The sequence below is a fragment of the Xiphias gladius genome, chromosome 15, assembly GCF_016859285.1.
Source record: "Xiphias gladius isolate SHS-SW01 ecotype Sanya breed wild chromosome 15, ASM1685928v1, whole genome shotgun sequence".
NCBI classification, from domain to species: domain Eukaryota; kingdom Metazoa; phylum Chordata; class Actinopteri; order Istiophoriformes; family Xiphiidae; genus Xiphias; species Xiphias gladius.
Window position 1 is genome coordinate 24,142,063 of NC_053414.1, and position 12,301 is coordinate 24,154,363.

Below are 12,301 nucleotides of genomic sequence, written 5' to 3' on the forward strand. Positions count from 1 at the left end.
ATCCGCAGATTCAGTTTCCTGTAGGACTGCCGTACAGAGGAACTCAAAGGAAGTTATTCAGAACTCCAACTGAAAAATCAAGATTTGTTTATTTTAAATTGGAGGAGTTCATAAGTTTCATTAAAACCACATTTCTATTTAAAACCATAAAAATAATAGCGAAACCACAAACATCTTAACAGTTAACAACAAAAAAACGTTTTATTTTACTTTTATATACTTGTGCATATTAGCACAAAAACTTCCTCTTCCTCACATGGTTTTCTTCAATTCACAGGGATGTGGGTGGACCCTGGCTCATGATGTGTTTGCGGTGGACTTCTCGGTCGCACTGAAGCCTCTCCCACTGCTGAGTGTTCATGACCACATCAGTTTGGCCGCCACCTCCTCTGTCACTCCAGTGATGCTGTCCTGGGACTTTGGTGACCTCTCATCACGGGTCAACACTACAGAAACGGAGGTGACCACAGCAACTCATAAATACGGACTTCCGGGACATTATACAGTCAGTGTGATGGCCTGGGCTGGAAACAAAGAGGTGGGAGAGAATAAAAAGGAAATTATTTTTATTTCGTGTATTTTGTGTACTGTATAGAAAAACAGCTAGTTTTCTCAATGTATAAAGTATTCTAATGCTGTATTTTCAGCATAGTGACCTGTGTTTGAAATACCTTGTTTTATATCTATGCATGTTCAGGTCTCTGCACGTGGGGAAGTGACAGTGACAGTTCCTCCCAAACTGAAGCTGCGTTGTCCACACCTTGCTGTGGCCAATAAGAGCCTAGAGTTCACACTTGTCAGCTGGGGGGCTGTTGGCATGGATATTGACTGGAAGATCACAAAGGATGGTGTCCAAATTGCCAAAGGTAAGCTACACCAACACACAAGGTCTGAGCAGCTAGTGACTCCCAGTTGATGGACGGTCAGTAAACTTATCAGCATGGAAGTGGTTTACTCTGAACTCCTCACAATAACAGACAATTTGTTTTGGCTCTCCTGCTACCGCTGTAAATCTAAACAGTAGCTCTATGACTCTCCGTGGGTTTTATCTCAAAAACTAAAAAGGTAAATGTCTAAACTCAACTCACATCCATCATTGGGTTGATTGTAAATTGCGGATTAATAATTTTTTTTCTGAGGGGGGGGGCGTTTAATTCTCAAATAATGCTTCCTTTTTAGCACTTGGTTAACTGTGATGAATCATAAACATCACATTATGAAAGATAGTTTCAATAAGCTGTGAGAAATACAGGTTTGTAGTGAACCAAAACAGCAAAAAAAACAAAACAATGACCTGAAAGAAGCTAAAATGAGCTAGGTGATATTTCTCTGCGGGTTAGTCACTATGAGCTTTCACATTACACGTTGTCATTTGATCCATTGTTATTACAAAAGATATTGATTGAAACTGCTTTAAGTCAAAACTTTGCAGCTGCCTGTCTCCACTCTACAATCGGAACCTCTAGGAAAGGGAAAAAAGATGGTCAGAGTAGAGTGACCCATCAGTCAAGTCTTAGTTTACAAATTTACTGCGTCCGGATTTAAGTGGAAATGAACAGAAAAGCCAAACTCGTAGAAGAAACGATCACATTAATACCAGTTCCACAATAAATATTCAGTATTGATGATACATTAATAAATCAGTGAACCCCTCCGTCTTAGTGCCACCTTTTTCTGTATTTTTTGAACTGGAAGCACTGTATCAATGTAAATCCTGCTTGGCTTACGTAATCACATTGATTCATAATGATGTATAAGTTATTGTCTCTCTGAAGTTTCTTGTCCTTTTTTGGAATATCTTTTTAAAATAATAAAATAATTTTAAAATAGTGTTGTGTAAAATTGTATCTTTCCATGATGTTGCAAGCATATCTTCAAACAATCTGGGAAATCATGTGAGTCATGTCTGTCTGCCGGCAGCCTCCCCTCAGTGTCCGAAAGATGGGCTGTACCACGCCGAGTCCTCAAGCTGTTTTCAGATAGTTCCAGGGGAGATGAGCTGGACTGACGCTCGACAACAGTGTTTAGACCGCGGCGGGGATCTGGCAATAGTCAGGAGTGATGCGCTGCGTAACCAGCTAGCACAAAAAGTCAAACAGTAAGTGTTTTCTGTCTGTATGGAGTACAGAAATGGGACCTCAGCGCTTCACTCTGTGTGATTTTTTGCTATAATACAGTATCTCTATGTAAATTCTCAGTTTTTTTCTGAATTTGTGATATCAGTTTTCCTCAAACTTAGACAGAAAAATGATTTCAGTAAACATTTTCCCCAAGTACTAATGTATTAGTATTACTGTGTACTGTCAACACATAAATAGAAATACATGCATGTGAAAAGATGTCAATATTCATTCATACTATATCAGTAGAAGAGACTACGCCCTGCAGAAAGTTTGCAGGTACAGAAGACATAACTTGCCAGCTCTGTGACGCAATGCATCCTCCCTGTTTGCAGTACAAAGTTAATGGTTCTCACCATGTTGCAGTCTGTTTGCAGAAGCATCATCCAAAGAAACACTGAAACAGAAAATAAATGCTCCAAAAAGATGTTGAACTTTCAATCACTGACGATCACAAAAGTACATGGTTTGGATAGGGTTGTGTGTAGAACGTGTTTTCTTGCTTCTCCTACCTGTCTGTGTGAACCTTCAAGCTTATGTGAATGAGTAGCACTCTGTGTTTGTACGTGTGTGCATGTGTTGTTCAGGCTGAGGCTGTTTTCAAGGGCTGTACTTTTTATTATTCATTATTTACTGTTTATGAATATCATGCTTTGACGTTTGCTGCATTGGTTAAGTTCTCTGTTTTATTTGTCCTTTTTTGTCATCTATTCATTTTTTTCTGTTGTTTTTTATTTATTCTGTGGTTTCGTAAAAACACTGAAATACTGTTTTCTCCCCACATAGCGTAATGCATATTCAGATGCAAACAGATCATGACATCGAGCTCAGCCTTGATAACAATATACAATGTCTTTCCGCGAAACAGTAATGCTGCTTTGCTGTATGTACTGCACATCTGTATGATGCACTGTATATGGACGTCACTCTGGATTTGGCGTTGCTACGACAGAAAAGTGTCTGGCCTTGCACTGGTCTGAAGGCCTCCGGTGTTTGGTGTTTAGGTCAGAGGGGGTCACAAAAAACACATCTGTAAAAGCACAGCTGCATTGTAACTGTAACACCCTGGGAGGAGGAGTCCACAGTTCATGGTGTGTGTGTGTTAAAGTGAGGGTAGAGGCCCTGCCCTCCTTGACCATGTGGATGAGAGAGGAAAAAACCTGCTGCACATGGAGCTTATCCCCGCTCTCCTCCTCCGCTCATGCGTTTCTCCACCCCTTTGCTTATATAAGAAACTTCTTTTTTTTTTTACATCAGTCCTTGTTTTTTTGCCACAAAGACCCTTTTTCTTGTTCCCTCTCAGCTTGTATTTTTTAACCCCTGTCCACTCTTTTAGATGTCGTTTTAACAGATGTAAGTAGACGGCCAGTATAGTAAAGTCTGACCAAAAAAAAGAAAGAAAGAAAACAAGATGTTGCTATTATCCAGATGAATTTTTGGACATGGACTTGCTTCTATTCGCTGCCATCTGTCTTTAGATCATTTTGCGTCATACAGCGAATTTCCTATTGGAAAGTCCTAGCTGACCCATGGACCGAAAATCCAATTTATCTGTCGTAATCACAGGGACATACTAAATATCTGACATCGCCTCTGTAACATCCCTTTGGAGTTCAGTAAGAACCCATTTTCATACTCTCACTTCCCTGCAGTTATTGATTGGTGAAGGCAAGCTGGCACATAGTTCATTGACTTCAGTGTACTCATTGAGACCCACATTGATTCAAGTCTGGATGTTTTGTCAAGAGGTTTGTGTGGTCTGTTGTTCCTTGTCTGACTGTACAATCACATTTACAAGGACATGCACGGAAAAGTCTATGTTCTTAGACCATTTTATGTGGAATTTTTCTTTCTTACATGTGGTAATGTTTGTATTGTGTCTTTCTGTGTACGTTTCAAGTGAAGGAGCGAATATTCCAGCTGTCACCAGCTGGAAACCAGCCACAAAGCTAAATGTTAAGCAGTGTCTGTGTTAATCTGTGTGTTACCTGTCCATTCCTGCCCCAGGGAACGAGGTGTCTGGCTGGGCTTGAGTGATGTCAACTCTCCGGGCAGGCTGCACTGGGTAAACGGCTCAGAAGCACAGGAGGGAGAGAAGGGCCTGCCACCTCGTTCCTCGATTTCCCGCGGAAACGTGTGTGTGTCCCTTGATCAGTGCAGTCAGAGCAGTTCACACCAGTGCAATGCCAAGCGTGCCTATGTCTGCCAGTACAGGGCTCAAGGTAGGCACCATACATTCACACAGGCAAACTGACACATGCACACAAAACATATGAAGCAGTTCAAATACCTAGAAACCCAGAATCAGGGGAAGAAAAGAAAAACTGAGGCACAGATTCAGTAGTTTTGATTCAAAAGGTTTTCCCTCAAATCTCTCTGCACCTAATTGTTTGGAGCAAAGAGTTGAGAATTTCAGCCTTCTTCACTATCAGTTCAATTTAAAACTACGTTGTGGCACAAACAAGCATAGAAACAAAAACCAAATAGCCTCTTTCATGACTAATCACAAGGAAAAAACTGGCTCCCTGAAGCAACATTTATAATGGGAGCACACTTAGCTTTGATACAAATTGCTCCTTGTGTAAGAAGCAACCTCTTGATGACTCTGGATGCACAAAATATCATGACATTCACATATAATGTGCACAATCAGGTTATGCAAAACAGGGTTGATTTTTTTCCGACCTGCAGTGTTAGATTTGATATTGCACCAATTGCAGAGCCAGTGAATAGGAAGCCTTCTGATTTTGTTATTATCATGAAATAGAAAATGTTCTGCAGTTAACTTAAAACATCATATAATGTCACACTTGACTTGGTGCTAGCATAGGTCAAGTAGTAGTTATATTGGATTGACAACATCAGTCTGCTTCACAGAAAGGTCCTTAATGTGTAACAAGCACAGTCTAAAACTGCCTTCAAAAATGAGCTGAAATTCAGTGCCACAGTGGGAAAATCCAGTGTTGATGTGTGGCAGGTTGTAGTTTATGTGTGTATGTGCGTGTGTGTGTGTGTCCCTTGATCAGTGCAGTCAGAGCAGTTCACACCAGTGCAATGCCAAGCGTGCCTATGTCTGCCAGTACAGGGCTCAAGGTAGGCGCCATACATTCACACAGGCAAACTGACACATGCACACAAAACATATGAAGCAGTTCAAATACCTAGAAACCCAGAATCAGGGGAAGAAAAGAAAAACTGAGGCACAGATTCAGTAGTTTTGATTCAAATGGTTTTTCCTCAAATCTCTCTGCACCTAATTGTTTGGAGCAAAGAGTTGAGAATTTCAGCCTTCTTCACTATCAGTTCAATTTAAAACTACGTTGTGGCACAAACAAGCATAGAAACAAAAACCAAATAGCCTCTTTCATGACTAATCACAAGGAAAAAACTGGCTCCCTGAAGCAACATTTATAATGGGAGCACACTTAGCTTTGATACAAATTGCTCCTTGTGTAAGAAGCAACCTCTTGATGACTCTGGATGCACAAAATATCATGACATTCACATATAATGTGCACAATCAGGTTATGCAAAACAGGGTTGATTTTTTTCCGACCTGCAGTGTTAGATTTGATATTGCACCAATTGCAGAGCCAGTGAATAGGAAGCCTTCTGATTTTGTTATTATCATGAAATAGAAAATGTTCTGCAGTTAACTTAAAACATCATATAATGTCACACTTGACTTGGTGCTAGCATAGGTCAAGTAGTAGTTATATTGGATTGACAACATCAGTCTGCTTCACAGAAAGGTCCTTAATGTGTAACAAGCACAGTCTAAAACTGCCTTCAAAAATGAGCTGAAATTCAGTGCCACAGTGGGAAAATCCAGTGTTGATGTGTGGCAGGTTGTAGTTTATGTGTGTATGTGCGTGTGTGTGTGTGTGTGTGTGTGTGTGTGTGTGTGTGTGTGTGTGTGTGTGTGTGTGTGTGTGTGTGTGTGTGTGTGTGTGTATGTGCGTGCGTGTGTGTGCGTGTGTGTGTGTGTGTGTGTTTGTCTATGTGCCTGCCTGCCTGACTGCCTAATGGTCTAATTGTGGTTCTTTGGTCCAGTCTGTCTTTGATTCTGTCTCTGCGTTTGTGTCAGTCTGCCGTGAGCAGATACATTTTGTACTGAAGTGTTCTTCTTTTAGCTTTGTTTGGCCTGTTTCTTAAGAGGCGTGTTCTCTCACCCTTCTTCCTGTCTCTACCTCTCTCTCTCTGTCTGTGTCGACTGCAGTCGCTCCATCATTTGTCGTATAAATTGCCTCCCCTACCTCTCTCCTCTCTCCTCTTTTTGAATCCCTCAATCCTCCCTTCTCTTTTGTCACCTTGACTTCACTCTGTGTGTGCCTTTACAGTGCGTGTGCCAGATGCAGGGATCTACATGCTGGGACTGGCTGTGTTTGCCTCCCATAATCCTTTGCACCGTGCCTCATCTGCTACTTTTTCTGCTCCACAACCTCCCGGCAGTGGTATAGAGGTGAGGAGGATTCTCAGCTTGTTTATTTAAGCATGGTACTGTTCTCCTCAAACCGTCTTTTCTCAAATTCTTCCATCTGTTTTTTCTCAATTTTACCCTGATTTTTTTCTCCCTCAGGTGCTGTTGTTCCCAACTCTGAGCTTCGTTCAGGCAGGTCGTCTTTCCTCCCTTGAGTTTGTCACTCAGGAACTCAGCTCACAAATCCACGTCCGATTCCAGACCTACAGGCCTCACTGCCATTATCCCGGCATGCGCCTGCTGCTACCCAGTGAGTCACACACAAAAGCACAAAAACATATGTTTAAAAACATATAAGCCACATGTACCCACACCTCAAGTTAGACAGAAACATCCACACGGACACACAGACTAACCATGACTGACCAACCTTGTCTAAACCTCTTAGGTAGGTGAACATGAAAGAAGAGTTTGAATGGAGACAAAAAGAAAGGCAAAACAAAAGAGGAGGGAAACAAGACCAATCAAGGTCACCTCCCTTCTGAGTTCCTTCCTGTCCATGTCTGGACACGTGACAAATTAATGTAACACTGCGTGGCACATAGCACAAAAGGTTGAGATGCTTTCTGTCATTTTTGTTTATCTCCACTGAGACATAGCAGCAAAGATGTGCAACAGACAGTGGATGCACATGAAAGATGTGAGAAACAGAAATTAAAGACACAGGAGCACACTTTCTTTATAACTTTAATTTGGAATTTGTGAATGCAGCAGCAGGAGACAGTGGATATAATGAGATAATGCAACTGGATTATTAATTACATAGAAAGCAATTTTGCTCTACCCCACTCGGAGATGGATATCAGCCCAGCACATTAAGTATGTTCCCGCTGCAAATACACACACAGCACACACAAAAAATCTTTCACATTCACGTTACACAAGTGCACACTTTTCGGCATTATTTTCATCTCGTCTCTTTGACCCAGTAATTCATTTATCTGCGGTTCTGCGCCATTATGCTTGTTAGATGTAAAGTGACCACACTGACACATCAACTTTAGATTCAGATTTGTTTGTCTATTGTTTTTGTACTTTCTCCCTAAAGTATCGTTGTGTGTTATCTTTTAATGAAAATGAATATTTCTCATTGTTAATCATGATATAGCTGTTGCTATTAAACTGAAAAAATAAAGACTGAGAATATATAAATAAACAGGTGGTGGAAAGTAAAATACTTGTATACTTTTACTCCACTAGATTTCAGAGGAACGTGTAGTGTCTTTTACTCCACTACAATTGTTTGACAGCTATAGTTACTTTTACATACAAAACACTCAAGGAGTTTATAAAAAAGTATGCAGTTTTATAGATTAAACTACCCAAGAGCATTTAAAATAGTTATCTAAATATTAAATAGTAAGAAGGTAGAGATAAAATTAGCTCTACTTCCACCAGATATAACATTTAAATGTAATAATCCAGTAATGTAATATAACATTCAGGGACACTCTGCTACATAATGAGAAACAGAAGGTCAAGGTAAAATGAAAAGTTTAAGATTTGGTCTGTTCTGTATTCTTTTGTAATATGTTCTAACTTCAGCAAAAAACAAATCAATCTTGTGTCACAGGTTGCGGAGGCCCAGCGTGCGCTCCAGTGGCTGTTTGTGTCCCAAATGACTCTAGGACCGGTGATCCACCCTCTTGCCCCCGACTAGAGCAGTGGTGTCCCTTCCAGCACCGGTGCCTGGCCCTCTCTAGTCCCTGCCAGCCATCCTCCTGTCCTAACTGTACCCAGGGTCATCACCTGCCCCCTGGGGCGCTGAGGCCCCGTTACATCCTACAAAATGAGGTGGCCTTCACTCTACCAGCAGGACCAGCTGCACATGTTGTGGTGAGAAAATTCACTTTTGCCTCGAAACGTATTTAATCAGGGATAGAGTTTTTAGTCTTTTTGCTTTGGAAATACAGAAAGCCCAGAAGCAATAGTTGATCACTGCCAGCTTTAATTTGAGGGTGTTTACAGCCAGATAGGATAAACAGTTAAGGGATTGCAGCTGTTGTGCAAGACCTTCCATTTCACTGCAGCAAAAGAAGCAAATTAAGTTTTGATTCAATAAAGAAGGCACTTCTTTTTTTGCAGACAGGGTTGATAATGTGCATCTTACTTTAATCTACCTGACTTTGATCTGTAGTTGCCCATAACTTACATTCTCTTGATCTGTGTTTCTCCTAGGTACATGAACAACTGGAGAACTACCTGGTTTCCCGTGGTGATGTCATCGCCCTGCAGCATGATGCTGGCCCCACCTCCCTACTCCGCTGCCAGTCCTCCCCACACTCACTGTGGCGACAACCCGTTTTAGCCCTCAACCAGTCAGAGTGGTTCTGGATCAACAACACCAGACAGTCAACACATAGCTTGGCGGACCCTGACCCACAGCTTGATGTGGAGGTGCTGGTGGAGGATGGTGAGGGAGGGTGGCTGGAGGAAGTAGTCTGTCCCATCAGAGTGCTCTATGTAGGACACAGTGAGACCAAGCTGCAGGGAGCACAGCTGTCTGCTGGTTTACCCCAGCCTGGACTCTACAGCCTGCTGGTAAGTGATCAAAGCCGTATGTCATATCCCACCATGCATCGGGCAGATATCAACATGCCTTAGGTGGCCATATAAGAATGTAAAACATATACTGTATGGTTTTTCCTGTAAGAATTGTAATTTCCTAGGACTCCAATGTTACATAAAGCGAATCACTTTGCATTTAACATGTTGCGAGGGATGAAATCACACGTAATCGGATTGTATGTGTAAATTTGTCTATAGAGATTAAAATAATTTGGAGGTAAATTTTAACAATATTTTTGCATGTGTTTCCGGTGTCACCGCATGCTAATCAATCAACACATTGAGACAAAATGTAATTTGAATCATTTCAGGTAACTTCTGCTGAGCCATCATACCCAGCCTCAGATTTCTGCCAATTGCGGGTGGTGCCCCCTCTGGGCTTGACAATTCTCCACCCCCTTCCCCGCAATGCCACCCTCTACCTGCAGCCCAATGACACCCGCCTGCTGCTCCGTGTCCAGTCTCGCTACATAACAAAAGCATCTTGGCGGGGCAGTAATCGAAGCGTGACCTTCCAGACAGAATGTCCATCAGAGTTTTCATCCAGCCCAACACTCTGTCAGCCTGGGCCGAGCTCAGGGTCTGGGGTCAAGGTCACTGAGCCCAGCCAGTATGTAGTGTTGGATCTGAACCTGGGAGTGGGGGAGGAGAGGGGTCCATTGCAGGTGGAGCTGGAGGCCCACAACAACGTGACAGAGGCCAGCCTGATTATGGTCGTCCACTTGGAAGAGCCCCTCAGAGGATTGGTGGTGCAGCCACACCCGGCACACAGGGTGCTGATGGAGTCAGTTGTGGTGAGTATGAGTGGTTGTGTGTGTCTGTTTGAGTGTGTGCTCTTAAGTATGTTTAATTGGTGTCAGGTTGTTGTATTAAGAGTTCATATTTGATATTGATATGTCCTTTTTTGTCATGTCTTCATATGTATGTATATATGTTTGTTCTAGAGCTACACAGCATCAGTTCTTGAAGGCTCCAGTCCCACATTTAAATGGACAGTGGATGACAAGCCCTACTTCACCTATTACAACACTGTTCTCAATGTCATCTACCAGCATGCTGCCGTCTACAAGCTCACAGTGCGTTTCTGTCACATGTTCAAATTCAGTATGAGTCAAATTGCTGTCATACTGCCAGACTGTCTTGTCTGTTACGTGCATACGTGCAGGAATATCAGTTGTTTTGATTCAATTTATATGTGACATGTTTGTTTTCGATATATAGCTTTTAATGGGGCATTCACAAACGCTGACAAAATGTCTGGAATTGTATGCACATCGTACAGTTTCAGCTGTGATTATGCAGCCTTTTATTTTGTCCCAAGGTTTAACCTGAAGTTTTGGTTTAACTTGAAGGTTTTCAATAAGTAATTAGAGTCTTTATTAGAGTGTTTCACAAACAGCATCACTCAGCCAACCTGAAAAATATAGAACAACATGACATGTGTCAGCATCTGAAAACATGGAGTTTAGCCATTTTTTTAAAATAGATTTTAGATTTTATTAAATTCTCTGTTAATTATGTCTGAAAGAAAGGATTCTATTGCACATGCAAGCCTTAAGTGATGATTTTTTACCAGTACAGTTGTAATACAGTATGTTAGAACTGGTCGGCACAGCGCTCCCTGAATTACTATAAAATCAACAAAGACATTGACATTTTGGTTTCTTGACGACCGTCTTGGAACATCGATTATGCAATCTGCTTACTATTTGTCTTGGTCTATAAATGTCAGAAAAGAAAAAAAAAAAACTTGCCCTTTAGAGGTGCCCAGAGCTCAAGTTGATGCTTTCAGGCAGCTTGTTTTTATCTGACCAACAGCCAACCAGAAAGTCTGGTTGAATTACTTTTAAGAAAGTCAGAACCAGTAAATTTTTAGTGTATTGGCTCAAAAAATTGACTGAAAGGATTAATCGATTATCAAAATAGTTACTGGTTAATCTTCTGGAAACCTTTACAGCTCACGTCATTTGTGTGGAAAAACTGTATTATGATTGCACCTCTTGGTTTTGGGTCACATTTATGGCTAACTTACTGACACAAGACTTAAACTTCTTACCCAGTGTCTTCAGCCATCTTTCTGGACATGTGTCATTTCTTCTAGGTGACAGCCATGAACCATGTCAGCACCCTCACAGAGCATTTCAACGTGACAGTGGACCACCTACATCCCATGGCAAACCTCACAGTGAAGGGTGTGCCAGATGTGGTCCCTCAGGGCTCCACTCAGACTCTCACCACTTCTGTGCTTGTGGACATGTCTGTGGCCGCCACCTTCCGGTATGAAGAGAGATCACAGATGGACAGAATCATAGATAGATAGATAAATAGATATCTTCTTTGGTGTTTTTAAAACAAAAATTATTATTAAAAACTACATCTTTTTTTCTCTGTCTCTTCTTCTCTTTATTTTTAAGGCAGAGTGAAAACACAGTGTATCTGTTTGTTTTTGGCTGCTCGTTTCTTCTCCTCTATCAGTCTCTCTCTCCTTCTCTTTGCTCTTTTGTCTGTTTTTGTCTTGCGCCATAATAGCACGGCAGTAGTCATACCATGCAGAGCCTTGGATTTATATCCGTGTGGTTAGAGCAGATTGCTGACAAGAATTTTCCCTTCTGCTGGGCTGTTTCCCCTGTACTTTTTTCTTCTTCCTCCACTCTTTCTCTTTTGCTCTTTTCTCTCCCTCCCTCTCTCACATTCCCACCCTCCCAACTCTGGTGCACTCTTTCACTTAGTTTCCTTCCACTCTCACCATTCTTGGTCCAGAGAGACTTCCTGAGTTTGGAGTTTCCACTTCTCCTCGTCCAAACCCTCTATTGCCTGGTCAGAGAAGATTCCCACTTTCCAGCTAGTGACTCTGAGTGTGTTTGGGTGTGGGTGTGTGCGTGGGTGGAAGGGTGGATGGAAATGGTTATCAGTGCATCTATTCACCTAAGCTCCATTTATTTCTCTGAAGCTCCTCTTTTAATGGTTTTACATTGTCTCTGTTATGCTGCAGATGGTCTTTTGGTGACGGGGGATACAAGGAGTTTGAATACAAGCCTCCCTATGCCCCTGCCCTCCTCTGCCCAGACTCCCCCAATCAGGTCCTCCTAAGCAACAATGTCACCTATATCTACTCTCAGCCAGGTAACCTCTC

The 12,301-nt window shown here is 41.8% G+C and overlaps 1 protein-coding gene across 1 annotated transcript in view; it reads left to right on the forward strand.

Moving 5' to 3' along the window:
- Positions 1-12,301, forward strand: part of pkd1a (polycystic kidney disease 1a) — a 74,234-nt gene that overhangs the window by 25,097 nt on the left and 36,836 nt on the right. The window contains exons 7-18 of the mRNA XM_040145505.1: positions 278-538; positions 698-866; positions 1,921-2,098; positions 4,128-4,342; positions 6,461-6,582; positions 6,700-6,850; positions 8,174-8,436; positions 8,779-9,141; positions 9,480-9,962; positions 10,113-10,244; positions 11,270-11,445; positions 12,161-12,291. Coding sequence (XP_040001439.1) covers positions 278-538; positions 698-866; positions 1,921-2,098; positions 4,128-4,342; positions 6,461-6,582; positions 6,700-6,850; positions 8,174-8,436; positions 8,779-9,141; positions 9,480-9,962; positions 10,113-10,244; positions 11,270-11,445; positions 12,161-12,291 — 2,644 coding nt within the window. The remainder of the gene's footprint in view (positions 1-277; positions 539-697; positions 867-1,920; positions 2,099-4,127; positions 4,343-6,460; positions 6,583-6,699; positions 6,851-8,173; positions 8,437-8,778; positions 9,142-9,479; positions 9,963-10,112; positions 10,245-11,269; positions 11,446-12,160; positions 12,292-12,301) is intronic.